We start from the raw sequence: 23,758 nt of genomic DNA, 5'->3' as shown, positions 1-23,758 counted from the left end.
TTAAAATGTGTCCCATTGCAACTTCCGGTATGTGCCTTAAAAATACGAAAAATGTAATGTTCCAACGTAATGTTTTATAGAAGATAGTGCGCATATAGTATAGTGGATGTTGTGTTATGTTCACCACGCAGCACGGGAATATAAATTAGATTCGTGAGCACATGTTTGTGTTTTCCACAGGGGACTTAATGGAACGTTTATTTTTGAAACAGGAAGTGGGAATTGTCAAAAGAGATCGTCAATTACAAAATCACTTTTAAAAATAAAATACATTTTCACTCAAATGACGTAATGGTTAGTGTGCTCTTTTTAAAAATATATCGATGAGGAATTAATCGACTTTGCACTTTTTCCTCTAAAATACGTGTCACAAAACCCCGGGTTCAACGCTGACGTGGCACCGAACGACCCGCCTCCGGTGACGCATTTCCGGTCAAAGTCCTTTCCACTTCCGTCACACGTGAACATGGCGCCCCCAGTGCCGCTGTTAGCAGGTTGGTTTTCATTTTTCCATGTGGCTTCCCGTATCGTTCATTTGCCACCATTTCTGTACAAAAATCCCCTCTATTGGTGTCCGGGTCTCTATTTAAAACACACACGCGTTTCCTACTTAAACAAACAAACTCGTTAAACTTGTTTCTTTACATGTATTTATTTGGTATCGGATCGATACCAACATTTCTAGTATCGCCCAACTGTATTACCTTTCACCAACCTCATTCAAATAAAGCCCGAGAGAAGAACATCATGATTATTTGATTGACGCTTGATTGTGTGTTTCTTCTTCAGTGCGTGGATCAGATGGCACGTCTCTGTTCTGTGGACCTCCATCATGCAAGGAGCACACCCCCTTCCACAGGTTACCTGGTCACCAATGACGTCATTGATGATGTCATCACCTTGCATCTAATTGGTGTGTGTGTGTGTGTGTGTGTAACAGGGACAAAGCGACGAGCAAGTGTGTGACATTCAGCAGAGACGGCGCGTTGTTCGCTTGGTGCAATGGACAAGTGTAACTATCTCTTGACTGGCTCAGAACCAAATAAGCTCTTTAAAGGCCTGCGCACAGACACGCTGTTGCATTTTGTCTTTTTGCTCCATCAGTGTGTCAGTGGTCAAAACGTCAGACGGCTCCCCGGTGGCAACCTTTGACCTTCCGAAGACCATCCTGCTGCAGTTTTCTCCTCTCGGCAGCATTCTGGTCACCTGGCAGCCATACACCAGTAAGACCCGACTAATGGAGTGCAGAACGAATTGACACTATATATATATATATATATATATATATATATATATATATATATATATATATATATATATTGAGGCTAATTTGTGTCTTTTATTCTGATAGCTTTATTTTTGGACACTTATTTTTTTCTGTTTAAATTCTGTGAATTTTTTTACATTATATTAGGCTGTCTATTTTTATAAACAAAAACATCGGAGGTTTAAACATTCAGTCTGTGAAAATACAGTGCTTTTAAAATGTTAGTGTGTAAAAATACAGCATAAAAAAAATGTAAGTGCAGAAATATTGTTTGCTTCAAAACTCAAGACCCACTTTCGGTAAACTCAGACTGAAGCAATGGATCCTGTCTCAGAAGGAGCCAAAGAGTGCTGCATAACTTGCCTCTTGGTAAGACCCGTGCAATGTGACTGCAAACTTGACACCTCATTGGCTCCTTCTGAGACAGGATCCGTTGGTCTCATCTTGATTTACGGGAAGTGGTTCTTGAGTTTTGAAGCGACAAATAGTTCTGCACTGAATTTTTAAAACAATGTATTTTAACAAACTGAATTTTTAAACACGCAAATTTTGCTCACAGATTTTTATTCAATGAAATTGTCGACAAATTTGATAGGGGTGCACAAAAAAAGTTGATTCACATCCGAATTACGATTCTTATTAATCCTGATTATAAATTGAATCATAATTTTAAAAAATCAATAAAAAAAATAATTATATATATATATATATAAAAAAAATATGTATATTTTTATACTATACATATAGTTGTTTAATATTCTGTTTTTTTTAGATTAATGGAATATATAAAAATCATATATATATATATATATTTCCCCGTAATTTAAAAAAATTGTGCTCACAGATTTTTATTTAATGCAATTGTCAACAAATTTGATAGAGGTGCACAAAAAAAATGTATTCGATTTAAAAATATATATATATGTACATATTTTTTTGTTTTGTTTTAATATATATATATATATATATATAAATATGTATATTTTTGTAATTTATTTTTTTGTTTTTGAAATATTTGGAATTTAAATAAATAAAAATCAATATATAAAAAGCATATATAAATATATTTCCCCGTAATTTAAAACAATATTGTGCTCACAGATTTTTGTTCAATGCAATTGTCGACAAATTTGATAGGGGTGCACAAAAAATTTGATTCACATCCGAATTGCGATTCTTATTCATCCGGATTATAAATTAAATCATAATTTTCAAAAATCGATAAAAAAAATAAAAAAAATAAAATAAAATATATATATATATATATATATATATATATATATATATATATATATATATACTAAAAATATATATTTATATTTTTGTAATTTTTTTTATTTTAATTAATATTCGGAATTTTTAAAATTTAAATCAATATATAAAAAGCATATATATATATATATATATATATATATATATATATATATATATATATATATATATATATATATATATATATATATACTGTACATCTTCTTTTCCCCCAGCAATTTTTAAAAATAATATATGTATATATATATATATAAATATATACAAAAAGCATATATATATATATATATATATATTTTTTTTTTCCCCATATTTTTTTTTATAAAAATCATTTTTATATATACATATATATATATATATATATATATATATATATATATATATATATATATATATATATATTATTTTATATTTTTTTAGTATTTTTTTTTTTTCCTTCTGGGTTTTTTTATATAATGAATTTTTACGAAGAGGTTTTAGGCCATCTCCATGCAACCAGAAGGAGCTTTCATTATAATTTTTACACCAAATCACACATTGCGAGAATCGCTTTGAATCGTGTTTAATCAAGAATCAATTATGAATCGAATCGTCACCCCAGAAATCAAAATCGGATCGAATCGTTAGGTGCCCAAAGATTCACACCCCTACAATTTGATGTGCAAAAAATTCAGTTCACAAAATTCAAATGCAAAAAATTCAGTTACGTAACTTAGTGTCAAAAAAAGCTTGTTTTATAAAGACACACATGAGCCTCTATACAGTATATATATACATATATATATATATAAATGTATATATATATATATGTATATATATGTATGTATGTATGTATTTATTTATATATATATATATATACAATTATATATATATATATGTTTATATTTATAGATTTATGTATGTATGTATATATTTGTATATATTTATATGTATGTATATATCTATATATTTATATGTATGTATATATCTATATATATATATATGTGTGTATATATATATATGTATATATGTATGTATGTATGTATGTATATATGGTAGTGGATTATTGTAATGATGATGATGATGATGATGATGAAAGTGCTTGCTGTGTCAGAGAGTGCGCAGGCCGCTCAGGGCGACGCCAACCTGCAACTGTGGGAGCTGCCAAGCGGTCAACTCCTCAAAGCTTTCTTCCAGAAGAAGGTGGACTCGTGGTGAGTGTGAAGTACGCTCGCTTTAGCCCGAATGCTTAGCGTGCTTTGAAGCCCCTTGTGTTGGCCTGCAGGTGTCCCAGCTGGTCTCATGACGAGACGCTGGCGGCAAGGAGCGTCAATAACGAGCTTCACTTCTTTGAGGACAACGACTTCAGTAAGACGCCGTGAGCCTCCATGTAGCACAGGGGGGGGGCCAAACATTTCCCACACTGATAAAATTAGACCGTGCGGGGGGCATTTTGTGTTTTTTATTTTCTAGATATTTTATGCCCTTATTGTTAAAAGCCTGTTTTTACGTCTAAAAAACTAATATATGCAATATCTTCCCTCAATTTTTGATGAGAAGTTTTTGGTAACTTGTATAGATACAGTAGAAAATTCAACAACATTGATTTTAGTTAATTCCTATTTTTTGAGCAATTACAGTTCTTAAAAACTAAAAGTTCCACTAAAATGTTTGGGTATCTAAAAGGGCCCCACTCATAAAAGTGTTAAAAATAAGCCATTTGTTTTTTCCGATGAAGTCTCTGGATCAGGGGTGTCCAAACTTTTTGACTGGGGGCTGCATTGGGCTTATAAAATGTGTGTGTGTGTGTGTATATTAGAGATGCGCGGTTTGCGGACACAACAGCGGAGTCCGCGGATTATCCGCGGTTCGGGCGGTTGAAATAAAAAAAAATTAGATTTTATCCGCGGGTCGGGTCGGGCGGTTGAAATAAAAAAAAATTAGATTTTAAATAGATTCAGGCGGGTGGCAGTTAAACCAATTCGGAAATATATATACATAGTTAAATGTTGTTACCCACATACGAAAAACGAGCAGGCACCTGCAGCATATGCCACAACAGAAGAAGAAAAAAAAAAGAAGAGATGGACACTTTTACGGAGCGGAGAAGGGACGCCTCGCCGGGGTCCGGGACCGAGGCCTCTTCCCCCGAGAGGGCCCCACCGGGAGCCGTAGCTGAGGTGATCCGCGAGAAGGGCCCGACGCACGTCCAGGGTCACCACCGCGCCCACCGCACGACACCCCGCCTTGTCCGCCTTCGCCGCCGCCGGCGTCACGCGCAGCAGGTAAGCAGCTTACCTGCCCGCCACCCCCGTGGCCGGGGGCTCGTAACAGAGGTCACTCCGCGCGCTCCGCCCGCGCAGCTTACCTGCCCGCGCAGCTTACCTGCCCGCCACCCCCGTTGCCGGGGGCGCGTAACAGGGGTCACTCCGCGCGCAGTGCGCTCACGAAAGGGGTGGGGCAAGCAGAACTGGCGCTGCGGGATGAACCGAACGCCGGGTTAAGGCGCCCGATGCCGACGCTCATCAGACCCCAGAAAAGGTGTTGGTTGATATAGACAGCAGGACGGTGGCCATGGAAGTCGGAACCCGCTAAGGAATGTGTAACAACCCAACTGCCGAATCAACTAGCCCTGAAAATGGATGGCGCTGGAGCGTCGGGCCCATACCCGGCCGTCGCCGGCAGCGAGAGCCGCTAGGGCTAGGCCGCGCCGCGGTGCGCGCTGAAGCCTCGGGCGCGAGCCCGGGTGCGAGGGACATCGCACCTCCACGCGCTTGGAGGTGCGCTCAGCGCGGCTCCCAGATGATTGCTGCATTGGATCAGTCGCCTTTCTTTAACAGGCAAAAGCTTTATAACCTCACTAATGCCTTGCATCGTCTATATTAGATATATAACAACGGGCGGGTGCGGTGTTGATTAAATGTTAATTCGGGTGGATGCGGATGGTTGACGACTTTTGTCATGCGGTTGCGGATGAAATAATTGCCTATCCGCGCATCTCTAGTGTATATGTATGTATGTGCATGTTGGCACTGACTTGAGTTACCTTCGTTGGCTACCAGATGGCCGCTGGCTAATTGTATGTGATATGGAAACACCGGGCCGGTGCCGTCTCGTGGGCCAAGTTGAAAATGTCGGCGGGCAGCACTTGGCCCGCGAGCCGTAGTTTGGACACCCCTGCTCTAGATCAACTGCAGATGTATCCGTCTTTTATAAATAAATAAAAATATGTTTTTTTTGTTGTTGTTTTATGCTCTTTCGTTATGGCAAACACACAAAATATGCAATATTTTTTCTAAAAAATATATTGGCAACACTAAATGGTCCCTAGTGTGTGAATGTGAGTGTGAATGTTGTCTGTCTATCTGTGTTGGCCCTGCGATGAGGTGGCGACTTGTCCAGGGTGTACACCGCCTTCCGCCCGAACGCAGCTGAGATAGGCTCCAGCACCCCCGGCAACCCCGAAAGGGACAAGCGGTAGAAAATGGATGGATGGATGGATTTCAAAATGGAATTTTTGATGTTAAATAATTGGAGGCTTGAATAAGTCAATAAGTCATAAAACATTGATTTTGATTCATTATTATTTTTGGAATAATGCCTAGTTTGTCTTTTTAGAGTCAACATTGTAACGTTTTCCCATTACATTTCTCATGTGTGCTATTTTATTCCACTTCTTTGTTTTTTTTAATAGTATTTTTGAGGATGTGCTGCAGGCTGTTAAAACATTTAATAATGAAATATTAAATGCCTCACTTATTAAGTGCCACACTTTGGACACACCTGATGTAGTTCAGGAATCGCCTTCTATGTTAGCTACTTCTCTTTGTTTTTAATGTCTATTTTCTATTTTCTGCTGAATTTACTCTCTATTTTATGCTGCAGTTGTCACGTATACTGTAATATTGTACATGGTAATTGTTATATATTGTATATACCAGTGACGTGCGGTGAGGTTGATGGCTGGTGAGGCACTGACTTCATCACAGTCAGATTTACAAACATATGAACCCTAAAGAGTATCTTATTCACCATTTGATTGGCAGCAGTTAACGGGTTATGTTTAAAAGCTCATACCAGCATTCTTCCCTGCTTGGCACTCAGCATCAAGGGTTGGAATTGGGGGTTAAATCACCAAAAATGATTCCCAGGCGCGGCGCCGCTGCTGCCCACTGCTCCCCTCACCTCCCAGGAGGTGATCAAGGGGATGGGTCAAATGCAGAGGACAAATTTCATTACACCTAGTGTGTGTGTGACAATCATTGCTACTTTAACTTAACTTTAACTTTACACATACAAACTGTAGCACACAAAAAAGCACATTTAATTAAAAAAAACGTTATTATGGTCTTACCTTTACTTAGAAATTAAGTCCATGCACCGCAACTAAAGCCCTCACTTAAACTTTCCACGTGCAAGATTGAATCTATTTAAAAAAGTGTAACCGAGTGTTTATAAATGTCCCCTATACTGTATGAAACTACAAAATAACAAACACGGAGGCTCCAGTTTACACGAGGACCACTTCATTTACCTTCTTTCAAAAACCTCCGCAACGTGACATCACTTCCGCTCTTAGCGCCTTCAAAATAAGAGCTCAAGGCATATACTGTATAACAGCGCATAACAGGAACTTAACATCACAAAGAGGAAAGCCCATGAAAATAGGTTACAAAATAAGAAGCCAAAAAGTGCAAAAACAATCATGTTCGTGTTGGAGGAGTTGTGAATTAGGTAATCTAATGTTGTGTCCCTGCAGTCATTCACAACTCCTCCAACACCAACATTATTGTTTTTGCACTTTTTGGCTTCTTATGAAATAATTTTTTAAAATAGATTCAATCTTGCACGTGGAAAGTTTAAGTGTGGGCTTTAGTTGATATAACAATTCTACGGCGGGGGTGCAGGAGGCGAGCCTCACACAGTGTGTCTTTTGCAGCCGTTTTATGATCGCTCAGCACAAGAAATACTTTACACACATACAGTTGTTGACAAAATACACTGTACATTATATACCTCAGCTAACTAAACTATGGAAATGTATAATATAATTAATATAGCAATACAGTCTCACTGCACAGCAGGCCAGCAGTTAGCCGAGTCATTGCGCAATCCATGTTGCGGCACTGAGTGACGTGCCTCAACTGGCTGCTGATCACCGCACCGTCTCTTCTCAGTATTTGAACGGCAAATGTGAAAATTCAGCGATTTTGAATAAAAATAATCTAAAACTGGTGAAGTTAAATGGAAAATAACTTTATAGTATAATCACTGGATACATATAACAATTTAATTTTTTTTTTTTCTTTTTACATTTTTTTTCTTCCCATGATGGCAGGTGAGGCCCCGTCTCACCTGCCTCTAGTGACTGCACGTCACTGGTATATATGATATAGACATAATATAATATATCAGTATATATAATATACTGTACATATATTATGTAAATATTACGTATATATGTTATATTTTATATCGCTATATTTAGTCTATTTATACCTGCATTGTCCTTTCCATCCTTGCACTATCCATCATTGTAACTGAGCTATTGTGTGGAACAATTTCCCTTTTGGATCTAAAGTTTGTCTAAGTCTAAGTATTAACCATGCTAGGGTAGCGAGCGTGCTAATAAACGTCCACCAGGTACGTGCCTGAAGGTCGACTGTTTTTCTTGTCAGACGCCATCGCCAACAAGCTTCACATGCAGAAGGTGACAGACTTTGCGCTCTCGCCAGGCAGCCAGCCCAGCAAGGTGAGGAATCCAACGCGCTCTTCCTAGAATTCCAGTCTCATCCTTCGCCGTCTTCATCCCGTTTGCTCCTCCAGGTGGCCATCTATGTCCAGGGAAGCAAAGGCGCGCCATCATTTGTTCGCCTGTACCAGTACCCGGCGCTGGGCGACTCCAGCGCGGCGCTGGCCAACAAGAGCTTCTTTAAGGCGGATCGGGTCAGCTTGCTGTGGAACAAGAAAGGTAAGACATGCAGACTTAGGATGATTTGTGGTAAAAAAAACATGTTGTTCAGATGAAGCTGGGGACGAGAGTGGCTTGCTCCTGATCCGTCCGCCTCGCAGTATAACAGGATTACACTGCAAAAAGTCAGTGTTCAAAAACAAGAAAAAAAAATACAAAAATGAGGGGTATTTTATTTGAACTAAGCAAAATTATCTGCCAATAGAACAAGAACATTTGGCTTGTCAAGACTTTCCAAAACAAGTAAAATTAGCTAACCTCAATTAACCCAAAATAACCTGAAAATAAGTATATTATCACTAATAAAAACTGTACTACTATATGAGTACGCATTTTCTCTTGTTTCATTGAAAATAAAACAGCAAAGTCCATTTGGCTGTCATCTGTTTTAATTATGAGACACAATTGTGTCAAAGTCATGATTTTGTTTTTACATGCTTACAATAAGAAATTATTACTTTAAAAAAAAGTAGTTTTATACTTGTGAGTGTTGATGACACAGCTTTGCAACACTTGATATTAAGGATGTCCCGATCCGATATTTGGATCGAATCGGCCGCCGATATTTGCAAAAAAATGCGTATCGGCAAGGCATGGGAAAATGCCGATCCAGATCCAGTTTTAAAAAAAACTCCGGTCCGTGTTTTCCAACGCACCGATTTAAATAATACATTCCACTTTTCTGCTGCGCCCTAATTTCCGTTCCGCATTTTCCAGCACACCTTCAACACATCCACAGGTCTGTGGATTCTCACGCAGTTGCTTTTAGCTGCTGGCATTACACGACAGGCTCTTCTCACTCTTTCCTGTGTCTCCCTCTCACAGACAGCGAGCGCACCTTCTTACACACGTCACATACTGTCACGTCATACGTCACATACGTATACACCCTCTACCAGCAGAGAGCGATGTAGCAGCATGGCTAACGTTAGCTGTGATGCTAGCGCAGCCGCTAAGGTGCGCGCCTGCTCAAACGTCCTCTGCGCACGGCAAATCTATGCCACGCACAAAATCAAATAAAAAAATAAGCGCATAACAATTTTCGACACACGGACACGACAGAGAAAACAGTTTTTGTCATCATTGTTCAAATATTGTAACGTCTGTCGAGACGCTTATCTGCATTCGGTGCCACACGCCCACACCATCAAAATGCCGAGGCAAACATTTCCACATCAACACCGTATGAAAAAAAATAGTGATTTTTTTTAGTTGTCATTTCTCTGCATGAAAGTTTAAAAGTAGCATATATTAATGCAGTATGAAGAAGAATGTTTTCATGTAGACACATAGAATCATCATACTGCTGTGATTACATGCATCAAGTGTTCATTCAAGGCTAAGGCAAAATATCGAGATATATATCTCGTGTATCGCAATATAGCCTTAAAATATCGCAATATTAAAAAAAGGCCATATCGCCCAGCCCTAGTTTCAATGATGCCATTTCTGTTTGCCATGTATAATTTTGTCTATTTTGTGTTTATCCTTGAATAAACAGGTCAGTTTCTTGTTACCAACCATTGTGTATTATTCAAACTCCCCTAATTCAGCTGGCTAGTTGTTATCAAGAGTACTAAAACCCTTTTCAACATGATTCTGACAACTAAGTAGGCTAAATAACTTTAAACTTTAATACATGCTCGGATAGGCCAGTATCGGTCAGTATCGGTATTGGATCGGAAGTGCAAAAACAATATCGGTATCGGATCGGAAGTGCAAAAACCTCGATCGGGACATCCCTAATATGAGTACGCATTTTCTCTTGTTTCATTGAAAATAAAACAGCAAAGTCCATTTGGCTGTCATCTGTTTTAATTATGAGACACAATTGGGTCAAAGACATGATTTAGTTTTTACATGCTTACAATAAGAAATTATTACTTTAAAAAAAAGTAGTTTTATACTTGTGAGTGTTGATGACACAGCTTTGCAACACTTGATATTCTAGTTTCAAGCATGTTTTACTCAATATAGGTCATCAAATCTCAGCAACAAGCTGTAATTAGTGATGGGTTGATGAGGCTTCATGAAGCGTTTTGACACATTGCAAAACTGTATTGATACTGTGTCGATACTGTGTCACTAAATACTGATATCTGCTGGACATTAAAAATCCCTACAGGCAACCTATGAACCGACTCAACTGACACTGATTTTATGACCTAGTATATACAATAATATAAACCAAGTCATTGTATTTCATTTAGGATTATTTCATAACTTCATTTACCGTAGATAAAAATATATTTTTTTATCTTTTTTAGATACAGTCAATAAATAATGTGAACATGTATCATAACATGGAAATCTAAGAGAACGTGTTGTTACATTTCTCATGTGTGCTATTTTATTCCACTTCTTTGTTTTTTTGTTTGTTTGTTTTTTAAATAGTATTTTTGAGGATGTGCTGCGGGCTGTTAAAAAATGTAATAATGAAATATTAAATGCCTCACTTATTAAGTGCCACACTTTGGACACACCTGATGTAGTTCAGGAATCGACTTCTATGTTAGCTACTTCTCTTTGTTTTTAATGTTTATTTTCTATTTTCTGCTGGATTTACTCTCTATTTTATGCTGCAGTTGTCACATATACTGTAATATTGTACATGGTAATTGTTATATATTGTATATATGATATAGACATAATATAATATATCAGTATATATAATATACTGTACATATATTTTATAAATATTACGTATATATGTTATTTTATATCGCTATATTTAGTCTATTTATACCTGCATTTTCCTTTCCATCCTTGCACTTTCCATCATTGTAACTGAGCTACTGTGTGGAACAATTTCCCTTGTGGATCTAAAGTTTGTCTAAGTCTAAGTATTAACCATGCTAGCGTAGCGAGCGTGCTAATAAACGTCCACCAGGTACGTGCCTGAAGGTCCACATGCTTGTGGACCTGGAAATTATTATTATTTTTTTTTTTACACATTTTTATTACAAAAAAAACAGTTTTTCCAACGTATTCAATTTTAGACGCTTTCTCTTCTTAGTTATTATTTCTCCGGCTGTAGAAAAGACCCGCTCACAGGGCACAGAGGAGGCGTCAGTGCGACACAGTTCGCGTATCGGTCACGTGACCAAAACAGCTCATGATCGGTCACGTGACTTTCTAAAAGCGGTACGCGCACCGACACAGGGTTTTGCTCTATGAGCTCGACGCATGCGCCGATGCATCGGTGTTGCCGGACCCATCACTAGCTGTAATATCTTACTGAGATCATTTAGGACTAAAACCTTTAAAACAAGTAAAACACTCTAACAGAAAATCTGCTTAGTGAGAAGAATTATCTTATCAGACAGAAAATAAGCAAATATCACCCTTATTTGAGATATTTAATCTTACTTAGATTTCAGTTTTTGCAATGTACCATATGTTCCTGGCTGTAGATGCCACACCCACTAAAATTTAGAAGAAAAAAAATATTGTATAAGCTGCATATATAGGTACCGGTACGAAAAATTCTGTAAATGTTTATTTACATACCTTAATTGTTTCCAAACAGCATACCTGCCAACTACTCCGGTTTTCCCGTAATTAGTACGGTTTTCATCAACCTATTCCAGGTTACGGTTGCAGTGATAAAAAAATACGGTTTTTCATTAATTAAAAAAAAATTTTTTTTTTAAGTTTTATTCACGAAATCGCGTAACAACAATGACAATCGACACTGCTTCCCGTAACTTCCTATCGAGCCATTCCGAATGCCATGCGCGAGGCTATTTATAGCACCGCTGCCAAGCACGAGGCACCTGTTGCCATTGTTTCCAAACGAGCGAATGATCATGGAATCAGCCGGAGAAAAATCGCAAACGAGTCTTAAACCGAAAAGAAAACTGCAGTCATTCCGTGAAGAATATTCAAAAGCCTATCCGGGAATAATTATCCGTTCCAAAAAGGGTGAAAACTACGCGATTTGCACCTTGTGCAGACAAGATTTTTCGATCGGACACGGAGGAATTAGCGATGTAAAAGACCACGTTGGGACAAAAGAACACAAGTCTAATGCCGTTGCTAACGATACAAGTGGAAAACTTTCAACGTTTTTCGGATTTTAGCCACAAAAAGGTAATGACACCAATGTTATCTATTGGAATTGTTTAGTACTGTTATACTGTTAAAAGTGTTTATACTATTTATGCTTTCAAGTCCAAGTTGAAGAAATCTTGTTAAATGTTGACAGCATAACTACCAAAATACAGAAGTATGTCCTTAATATTTTTGCAGTGCTATTTCTGTTGAAAAGTTAAAATGATTACATTAGAGATGTGATGTGCCACTTTTCAAGTGTCTGATGGCTTAAATTAATTTTCATTAATTTTTCATATTTTGAATTCTTTTGAAAGGCTTACAAAAAAACTACATTTGAATTGTAATTCCATGCTATTGACAGGGCTATTAATTTTAATGAAGTTAGCTTACCATGTTTACAGTATGATAATTGTGATAGAAATGTGAATTTTAGGCACAGAATATTTTTTACAATTGAACAAGGCAGTAGATTATACAAGCTTGGACAGAAAGTTAATAATGACACCAATTTTTTTTTTAATGGAATTGTTTAGTACTGTTTTACCATTTGTTTACTGTAAAAAGTGTTTATACTGTTTATACTTTCAATTAACAAATTGAAGTCTTGTGAAAGGTTGCCAGGATAACTGGCATTAACTGTCAAAATAATTTAAAACTATTGAAGTTAGCTTACAGAATAAACATGTCAATCAACCCATATGATTTTTGCTGTAATATTTTTGTTTTGAAAAGTCACTGTGACTGATAGAAAAGTGATGGTTTTAGCAACATTTTAACCTGTCTGAATGCTAATAATCATTTTGCGTCGGGGGGCAAAGCCTGAACCCCCCACCAGGACTTTGTCCTGGACCTACCGGGGCCTGCGCCCCCTGGACCCTGGCTACTAGGTTTTTCTGATTTCAAAAGTTGGCAGGTATGAAACAGTGTCTGTGACACAGCAGTAAAACGGCTGATCAAGCAAAAGAGAACTCATCGTCATGGACCCACTAGCTGTGGAAGCTGGCTTTCCAATCAGCTAAACAGATTCAATAACTCCACGGTGACGTTTTGGCGAATTTACAACACTGAAACAATACAAAAAGAATGCTCTTGTAAGTTAATAATACTAACACAGACACTTGTAAACGTTTAGGGTGGACACTCTAGGCCACTGAGATATTAATAAAAGGCCATATCGCCCAGCCCTAGTTCACAAGTATGTCGTATTTTCAAAAGCATACGTGAGAGTCGGCGCTAGCTAGAACCACCGCTGCAGGCCGTCAAAGCGACAACACGGCTGACATCTCCTCACCTTGCGCCGCAGCCTCGGCCTTGTTGGTGACGGCGAGCACGGAGGTGGATAAAAGCGGCGCTTCCTACTACGGCGAGCAGATGCTGCACTACCTGGCTGTCAACGGCGAGACGGCGCAGGTTCCGCTAGGTGAGCGCGCCCACCCACACATGACGTTCCTCTCCCATTGTTCGCCCCGTCAACTTCTGTGGTCTCTGAGGCAGCTAAGAACGGGCCCATCTACGACGCGGCGTGGAGTCCAAACTCTTGTGAGTTCTGCGTGGTGTACGGATTCATGCCGGCCAAGGCCACCGTCTTCAACCTCAAGTGTGACCCGGTTTTTGACTTTGGGACGGGACCTCGCAACGCCGCCTACTACAGGTGAGTTGAACTTCTTGCGTGTAGCTCGTGCAACTTCCTCCTGCTCAGACGAGTCTGACCGGTTGGCGGGTCCAGTCCGCAGGGTCACATCCTGGTCCTTGCCGGCTTTGGGAACCTGCGAGGCCAGATGGAGGTCTGGGACGCCAAGAAGTACAAACAGGTGAGGACGACTGGCGTTGTTGTTAGTGCCCCGCCCCCCCACCTGTGTGGAATTGTTGAAAAGTTTAAAATAACCCTGCCATTTTTTTTTTAAATATATTTGTTTGTGCCGTTACACTTGGGAAGTTATTCCAAAATACTTTTTATCATTAGTCACGTCATCCACCTTGTCAATACCCTCCCCATAATGTTTTGGTTAACTCTAATGAAATCGCCTCACCTCTAAATCGCAATTCTTATTCATCCCGATTCTAAATCGAGTCACAATTTTCAAAAATCGATAAAAAAAGAAAGAAAAGGTAATTAAAGGAAAAAAGTGTTTTATTTTTAGATAAGAATCCGTTTTCAAAAATATGTTTTAAACCCTGTCCATGCAACAAAAAATAATTATACTACCGGTAATATATACAAACCCCGTTTCCATATGAATTGTTCAAACTCATAAACTTTATTTTTTTTTGCAAATAATAATTAACTTATAATTTCATGGCTGCAACACGTGCCAAAGTAGTTGGGAAAGGGCATGTTCACCACTGTGTTACATGGCCTTTCCTTTTAACAACACTCCGTAAACGTTTGGGAACTGAGGAGACACATTTTTGAAGCTTCTCAGGTGGAATTCTTTCCCATTCTTGCTTGATGTACAGCTTAAGTTGTTCAACAGTCCGGGGGTCTCCGTTGTGCTATTTTAGGCTTCATAATGCGCCGCACATTTTCAATGGGAGACATGTCTGGACTACAGGCAGGCCAGTCTAGTACCCGCACTCTTTTACTATGAAGCCACGTTGATGTAACACGTGGCTTGGCATTGTCTTGCTGAAATAAGCAGGGGCGTCCATGGTAACGTTGCTTGGATGGCAACATATGTTGCTCCAAAACCTGTATTAATGGCGCCTTCACAGATGTGTAAGTTACCCATGTCTTGGGCACTAATACACCCCCATACCATCACACATGCTGGCTTTTCAACTTTGCGCCTATAACAATCCGGATGGTTCTTTTCCTCTTTGGTCCAGAGGACACGACGTCCACAGTTTCCAAAAACAATTTGAAATGTGGACTCGTCAGACCACAGAACACTTTTCCACTTTGCATCAGTCCATCTTAGATGAGCTCAGGCCCAGGGAAGCCGACGGCGTTTCTGGGTGTTGTTAATAAACTGTTTTCGCCTTGCATAGGAGAGTTTTAACTTGCACTTACAGATGTAGCGACCAACTGTAGTTACTGACAGTGGGTTTCTGAAGTGTTCCTGAGCCCATGTGGTGATATCCTTTACACACTGATGTCGCTTTTTGATGCAGTACAGCCTGAGGGATCAAAGGTCAAATAGAAATTGAACAAATGAATGAAACCAGTTTGGGGAGCTTTTGACAAGGACGGCTAGCTTGCTGGTTATGAATAATAACACGGTGATAACGTTAAAACTATAATAGATATATTTTGTAATGTAGCGCAAGCAAATGGACAAGTTTGGGAAGATATTTACAAGGTGGGTGGGGCTGGTTATGAATATTAACACAGTAATAACAAAAATTATATAGTTACACAACAAATGTTTGCAATACAAACCTTTGGGACAATTTTGGGGCGATTTTGACAAGGTGGGGAGACTAGTTATGAATAATACAAAGTTAATAATAGAAACTATAACAGACAAAAAACAAATGGGAAAGGTTTAAGGAGATGTTGACAATGTGGGGGGCAGGGTATGAATAATAAAACATTACAACATAAGCCTAAGTCTATAAACTAACAGACAAAAAAAATAAAAAATCTGCACAAATGTTTAGGGAGGTATTGACAGGGGGTGGAGGGCTGGTTATAAATAATAACACGGTAATAACATAAAAACTATAATAGTGAATAACAAAAAAATGTGTAGTTAGACAAAAAAATTTGCATTACGAACGTTTGGCACAATTCTGGGTTGATTTTGACGAGGCTGAGGGACAAACGGTAGAAAATGGATGGATGGTTATGAATTATAAGACGTTAATAATGTAAATTATAACAGACAAAAAAAACATTTGCGTGTTTGTGCCCTACTCAGTGGTCTAGAGTGTCCGCCCTGAGATCAGTAGGTCATACCAAAGACTATAAAAATGGGACCTATTACCTCCCTGCTTGGCACTCAGCATCAAGGGTTGGAATTGGGGGTTAAATCACCAAAAAGGATTCCCGGGCGCGGCCACCGCTGCTGCTCACTGCTCCCCTCACCTCCCAGGGAGTGAACAAGGGGATGGGTCAAAGGCAGAGAATAATTTCACCACACCTAGTGTGTGTGTGACAATCATTGGTACTTTAACTTTCAACAGGGTTCCTAAATCAAAAAGTTTGTATGGTGAAGCAACTTTTTCCATAAGAAACAATGTAAATATAAATACAAAAGTCCATATTTTAGTGAAGGTTTGTACACTTTGAACACAATATAAAGTGCTATACAGTACTGTATATCAAACATAACAAGGAGGTGATGGATCAACTTCCTATTTAAAAACAAGCACTGCCCACATGCACACACACACACACACACACACAGAAGCCACTTTGGTGCCCTCACAAAACGATCAGAAATCCTTAACCCTATCAACCATATTGCTACAATAAGAAACCATTTAAAAAGTAAAATCCAGCCACATTGACAAGGAGCTGAATGTTGTGCAGCACAAACTAGTTTGGGGAGATTTTGACGGGTCATGAATAATAACATGTAACAGTTGGACAAAAACACTTGGGACAAATTTGGGCTAGATGACGTCACTCGTCCAAAAATATGAACACATTTTTGACAGCACAAAGGAATGGCAGTGTTATTTTATTATTTGCAAGGATAAGGAGGGGCCGACTTCACACAGACTGTTCCTGTCCACAGGTGTCCAAACCTCAGGCTCCCGACGCCACCTACTTCTCCTGGTGTCCCGACGGCGAGCACGTTGTCACGGCGACGTGCGCGCCGCGTCTGCGCGTCAGCAACGGCTACAAGGTGTGGCACTACACGGGCTCCGTGCTGCACGAGTGGCAAGCGCCGGCCGGCTCCGAGCTGTGGGAAGTCCGCTGGCAGTCCCTCCCCGACGGCGTCTTCCCCGAGCAGGCGGTCAAGTTCCAGGCGGCGCCCAGTCAGCTGGGCAGCACGCAGGCCCCGCCCACGCAGGCCTACCGCCCCCCCGCGCTGAGGCACCTCCCGCCGTCGGCCAGCTCCAAGTTGGTGAGGCCATCACGTGACACCATGGAAGCGCTTGCGAAATGTGGCGTGTCTTGACACCGTGGTGTGCGCGTCAGCACGAGGAGGAGCTGCCGCAGAACCAGCGTCCGGCGGACAAGAACTTGTCCAAAGCAGCCCTGAAGCACCAAAGAAAACGGGAAGCTCGAAAAGCGGCCAAACAGGTAACATTGCGCCTGCCCGCCTCGGCGTGTGCGTCGCTCGGACCGCCATCTTTGTTTCTCTGTCACCAGAAGTCTCAGCCGGAGCCGGACTCCCCGTCCGACCCTCCGTCCGCCCCCGACCCCGCCCCCGTCGCCAACAGCCAATCGGAGCCGAGCTCCGGCGTCTCGGAAACGGACAAGAAGATCAAGAATGTCAAGAAGGTGAAGGCCGTCGTGAGTGTGGTCACGTGACGCTGCGGCATACCTGCCAACTACTCCGGTTTTCCCGTAATTAGTACGGTTTTCATCAACCTATTCCGGGTTACGGTTGCAGTGATAAAAAATACGTTTTTTCATTAATTAAAAAAAAAATTTTTTTTTAAATGCGCGAGGCTATTTATAGCACCGCTGCCAAGCACGAGGCACCTGTTGCCATTGTTTCCAAACGAGCGAACGATCATGGAATCAGCCGGGGAAAAATCGCAAACGAGTCTTAAACCGAAAAGAAAACTGCAGTCATTCCGTGAAGAATATTCAAAAGCCTATCCGGGAATAATTATCCGTTCCAAAAAGGGTGAAAACTACGCGATTTGCACCTTGTGCAGACAAGATTTTTCGATCGGACACGGAGGAATTAGCGATGTAAAAGACCACGTTGGGACAAAAGAACACAAGTCTAATGCCGTTGCTAGCGATACAAGTGGAAAACTTTCAACGTTTTTCGGATTTTAGCCACAAAAAGGTAATGACACCAATGTTATCTATTGGAATTGTTTAGTACTGTTATACTGTTAAAAGTGTTTATACTATTTATGCTTTCAGAATCAGAATCAGAATCAGTATCAGCTTTATTGTCATTACGCAAGGTAACGAGATTGAGGCCATTCCATACAGTGCGATGTGTGCATGCTAGAAAAACAATGTGCAAATATATAAAAATTTAAAAAATGTAGAAGTGCAATGAATATGGTGTGAAATGAATATATACATGAAAAAACAAAACAAAAACAGGGTGGTTGGTGGAATGGGTTATTGCACCGAAGAGAAGGCAGTTATGAGGGACAATGAGGCAGTCCGTTCAGGATGGTTATGGCCCTGGGGAAGAAGCTGTTCTTTAGCCTGTTTGTTTTGGTTTTAATGCACCTGTAGCGCTTCCCAGAGGGCAGCAGGTGGAACAGGTCAGAGCCAGGGTGGGTGCTGTCTTTGATGATGGCACTGGCTCTGTTGAGGCAGCGGGAGGTGTAGATGTCCGTCAGAGAGGGGAGAGGGCGGCCGATGATCTTCTGAGCCGTCTTGACCACTCTTTGCAGCCTCTCCCTGTCTGCTGCAGTGCAGCTGCCGTACCATACCGTAATACAGTAGGTCAGCAGGCTCTCGATGGACGAGCGGTAGAAGGTCAGCAGCAGGTCAGGCTTCAGGTTGTACTTCCCGAGGACTCTAAGGAAGTGTAGCCGCTGCTGAGCCTTCTTGATGATTGATGTGGTGTTGACTGTCCAGGAGAAGTCATTAGAGATGTGGACTCCAAGGTACCTGAAGGTGTGGACCCTCTCTACACGCTCACCGTTGATGTAGAGGGGGGCAGGGTCGGTGCTGCTCCTCCTGAAGTCGACGATGATCTCTCTGGTCTTGCTGGTGTTGAGAGCGAGGTTGTTCTCCGAAGACCAGGCCGTCAGCTTCAGGACCTCCTCTCTGTAGGCAGCCTCGTCACCCCTGGAGATGAGCCCGACCACTGTGGTATCGTCGGCAAACTTGACGGTAAGGTTGTCACTGTGGGCCGGACTGCAGTCATGGGTGTAAAGGCAGTAGAGGAGGGGGCTCAGCACACAGCCCTGTGGGGAGCCGATGCTCAGCGTGCGGGAGGATGAGAGGTGCGGGCCAAGTCTCACATTCTGGGGTCGGTCCGTTAGGAAGTCCCTTATCCAGGCGTTTGTGAGAGGGGGGAGGCCAAGAGTGTCCAGTTTATTGCAGAGTCTGTCCGGGATTATTGTATTGAAGGCAGAGCTATAGTCCACAGAGAGCATCCGGACGTAGCTCTGCTGCTGCTCCAGGTGGTTCAGAGCAGAGTGGAGAGCAACAGCGATGGCGTCCTCGAAACGGGCAAAGAAACAGTTAAGCTCCTCTGCCAGTGTCGCACTCTGATCCGCAGTTGTCATATTGCAGCCTCTGAAGTTCGTGATGTCATGAATGCCCTGCCACACCTCCCGTGAGTTTTTGCTGGACAGATGGGACTCTATGCACCTCCTGTGGTCCGCCTTTGCTTTTTTAATCCCTCTCTTCAGGTCGGCTCTAGCAACACTGTACAGTGCCCTGTCCCCTGACCTGAAGGCTGCGTCGCGGGCCCTGAGGAGTGTGCGGACCTGGCTGGTCATCCAGGGTTTCTTGTTGGGGTAAACCCGGATGGTTTTTTCCACAGTCACATTCCCGATGCAGAACTTTATGTAGTCCAGCACCGTTCCTGTGGCTGTCTCCAGCTCCTGTTGTTGGAAGAGGTCCCAGTCTGTGTGTTGGAAGCAGTCCTGAAGTTTGGGGAGTGCATCGTCAGGCCAGGTCATAACAGTCTTTGTGATAGGCCTGGCCTGGCGTCTGATGGGGGTGTAGGTAGGAGAGAGCAGGAGGGAAAGATGGTCTGACTGTCCAAGCTGGGGGAGGGGTGTAGCTCTGTACGCGTGCTTTATGTTGGTATACACATGGTCCAGGGTGTTCTTGCCCCTTGTAGAACACTTCACGTGCTGGTAGAACTTAGGGAGTACAGTCTTCAGATTGGCCTTATTAAAATCCCCTGCTATGATATGAACACCGTCGGGGTGGGCCCGCTGCTGTTCGTTGACGGTGTTCAGCAGAAGAGAGAGCGCTGTGTTTACTTTGGCGTCCGGTGGAATATACACAGCCGTGATGATAACAACAGACAGCTCTCTCGGGAGAAAAAAAGGCCGACATCTAACAGACATGTACTCCACGTCCGGGCAACAGTGCTGTTCAGTGATTGTCCCGTTGTTGCACCAGTTCTCATGCACGTAGATACAGAGCCCCCCTCCTCTGCTCTTACCGGAGTCCTTAGTTCTGTCCCGGCGGAGCAGAGTGCGTCCGGCTAGCTGCATGCTAGCATCGGGTATTTCCGGGTGAAGCCAGGTTTCGGTGATAATCATAGCACAACAGTCCCGAACATAGCGGTTTCCAGCAAGTTGTAACTCCAGGTCGTCCATCTTCTGTACAAGGGATCTGGCATTAGAGAGGAACAGGCTCGGTAGAGGTGGCTTGTGGCGTTGTTTCCTAAGCCTGAGCAAGACGCCGGACCTGCGGCCACGCTTCTGCTTCCTCTCCCTCCTCCGTCTGCGCCGTCTCCCAGACCCGACAACAAACCACGGAGAGCCCTGTGCTCTCGCTATGTCATCTGGGATGTTGTGCTCGTGGTGAAAGTCGCTCGAAACAGATATCTGGTGCGAGTTACCGATATCCAAGAGTGACTGGCGGGTGTACCGGGTGTTTGCAGTACAGGTGGTGCACAAAAGGAAAAAAAACATGAAGAAAAGAAGGAAGAAAGAGCACTGAAATGGAGAGCCGTAAGCCGCTGCGTCTGTGCGCGCCGCCATCTTGGAAAAAAAAAAAAAAAAAAAAAAGTCCAAGTTGAAGAAATCTTGTTAAATGTTGACAGCATAACTACCAAAATACAGAAGTATGTCCTTAATATTTTCGCAGTGCTATTTCTGTTGAAAAGTTAAAATGATTACATTAGAGATGTGATGTGCCACTTTTCAAGTGTCTGATGGCTTAAATTAATTTTCATGAATTTTTCATATTTTGAATTATTTTGAAAGGCTTACAAAAAAACTACATTTGAATTGTAATTCCATGCTATTGACAGGACTATTAATTTTAATGAAGTTAGCTTACCATGTTTACAGTATGATAATTGTGATAGAAATGTGAATTTTAGGCACAGAATATTTTTTACAATTGAACAAGGCAGTAGATTATACAAGTTTGGACAGAAAGTTAATAATGACACCAATTTTTTTTTTTATGGAATTGTTTAGTACTGTTTTACCATTTGTTTACTGTAAAAAGTGTTTATACTGTTTATACTTTCAATTAACAAATTGAAGTCTTGTGAAAGGTTGACAGGATAACTGGCATTAACTGTCAAAATAATTTCAAACTATTGAAGTTAGCTTACAGAATAAACATGTCAATCAACCCATTTGATTTTTGCTGTAATATTTTTGTTTTGAAAAGTCACTGTGACTGATAGAAAAGTGATGGTTTTAGCAACATTTTAACCTGTCTGAATGCTAATAATCATTTTGCGTCGGGGGGCGAAGCCTGAACCCCCCACCAGGACTTTGTCCTGGACCTACCGGCAGGCCCCTGGACCCTGGCTACTAGTGTGTCACGTGTTTGTGTCGTGCAGAAGCTGAAAGCCATCGAGGAGCTGAAGGAGCAGCGAGCGTCCGGGAAAGCGCTGCAGAACAGCCAGGTGAGGCGGCCTTCTCGCTGATGGCGTGCAGACTTCCACAGGAAGTCATGGCAGCACTTCCTGTTTATGTGTCCACAGTTGGAGAAGATGCAGAGGGAGGCGCAGCTGCTGGAAGAGCTGAAGGACTTAGAGTTGGCACACTAAGGCCCCGCCCCCTGTCCATCATGCAACACACCCACAATAGAGGGCGGGGCTAAGGCCTCCACCAGCCACTGGAGAACCAATGGGATGTTTTGTGTACGCTGCAGAGGATCGTGGGGTAGGTCGGACACTGAAATGCGCGAGTGGACCCACCCAAGTTTCATTTTTAACGATGACGAGGGTGTGACTTACACAATAAAAGCCTCTTTTCCACCATGGCTTCTTAGCATGTGTCTAGTTGAATAAATTTGAATTTGTGAGCATCAAATGTGTGCAGTTGATTTGGTGTGAACACCTCATATTTTTTAATTGTACATAAGTAATGACAAAAAAGTCCATTATTCTCAAATTTGTTTCATAACTGACCTCAATGAAACATTCATTCATGATACCTTTCCACGGAGGGCCACATCATATTTATGGTTGCCATTTAGGGCCGCATGTAACTGAATATTCTTGTAATATAAATGTACATGTACCTAGTATACAATTTCCTATACTTTTGATTTATTTATTTTTTACATAGCAGCTCAGTTGCCACAATTTTACCGCAAAAATAAAGGTAGTTTTTACAGAATATTACTGTAAATGGAGCATAAGTACTACAAAGTGTTTACAATAAAATTCTGGCAACTCAGCTGTCAGTTTTTAACGCTATTGTCGTATAACTTGCTTTGAAATCACAAGTCAAGCAGATAAGTATCTTCATTTTAACTTGGAATGTGTGATAGTACACTATTGGTTGCATTATGGAAAGAACAAATACATTTAGTAAGAAAATATAAAATACTTAACTGACACCTGGTATTTCAAGGCCCCTTTAAATGGCGTGGCGAGCCAGATTTGTATATTTTTTTATTGAACAACAAACATACATTTATAATGCGCACAAAAGTCAAAGGCACTTTCAACATCAGCGAAACATGTCAAGGAAAGAAAACAAAAGCAAATACAGATAGAGAGTTAAAAATGTATAAATAATTGTAACCTATTATATGGCATACTTGCCAACCTTGAGACCTCCGATTTCGGGAGGTGGTGGGCGGGGGCGTTGTCAGGGGTGGGGCGGGGCGTGGCTAAGAGGGGAGGAGTATATTGACAGCTCGAACTCACCAAGTCAAGTATTTCATACATAAGTATATATATATATATATATATATATATATATATATATATATATATATATATATCCTGAAAATATGCAAACAAAACTGTGTTTAGATCATTGATACTTCAAACTTGCATAAATAAATCTTAAGGAATATAATATAACTTGGCTTCTGAGAGCTTCAAAATGTAATGAATAAAATGCTAAAATTGTTGATAAGCAATTATTTTAATAATTAAATATGGTCATTTTAAATGAATTATGATCATTTTAAATTAATTATTTCAACTATGTTTATTTTAATGTATAATTCTATGGCT

The 23,758-nt window shown here is 40.9% G+C and overlaps 1 protein-coding gene across 1 annotated transcript; it reads left to right on the top strand.

Moving 5' to 3' along the window:
* Nucleotides 1-406: 406 nt before the first annotated feature.
* On the top strand, nucleotides 407-22,598 carry eif2a (eukaryotic translation initiation factor 2A). The gene is made up of 16 exons (XM_061972466.1): nucleotides 407-494; nucleotides 790-859; nucleotides 941-1,012; nucleotides 1,105-1,223; nucleotides 3,630-3,729; nucleotides 3,801-3,883; nucleotides 8,194-8,267; nucleotides 8,342-8,486; nucleotides 13,846-13,962; nucleotides 14,037-14,193; nucleotides 14,269-14,353; nucleotides 17,225-17,557; nucleotides 17,632-17,736; nucleotides 17,806-17,937; nucleotides 22,124-22,189; nucleotides 22,268-22,598. Exons 1-16 carry the CDS (start codon nucleotides 467-469, stop codon nucleotides 22,331-22,333), a joined length of 1,752 nt encoding a protein of 583 aa, XP_061828450.1. The 5' UTR covers nucleotides 407-466; the 3' UTR covers nucleotides 22,334-22,598.
* The last annotated feature ends 1,160 nt before the right edge of the window (nucleotides 22,599-23,758 follow it).

The sequence above is a fragment of the Nerophis lumbriciformis genome, linkage group LG17, assembly GCF_033978685.3.
Source record: "Nerophis lumbriciformis linkage group LG17, RoL_Nlum_v2.1, whole genome shotgun sequence".
NCBI lineage: Eukaryota > Metazoa > Chordata > Actinopteri > Syngnathiformes > Syngnathidae > Nerophis > Nerophis lumbriciformis.
This window is presented reverse-complemented; position numbering and strand designations above follow the sequence as displayed.

Excerpts from the sequence above, each read along its gene's own strand:
- eif2a (XM_061972466.1), top strand. The coding sequence starts at position 467 with ATGGCGCCCCCAGTGCCGCTGTTAGCAG. Across the intron at positions 17,938-22,123 it reads AGATCAAGAATGTCAAGAAG|AAGCTGAAAGCCATCGAGGA; the intron begins GTGAAGGCCGTC and ends TGTGTCGTGCAG. Across the intron at positions 22,190-22,267 it reads AAGCGCTGCAGAACAGCCAG|TTGGAGAAGATGCAGAGGGA; the intron begins GTGAGGCGGCCT and ends ATGTGTCCACAG.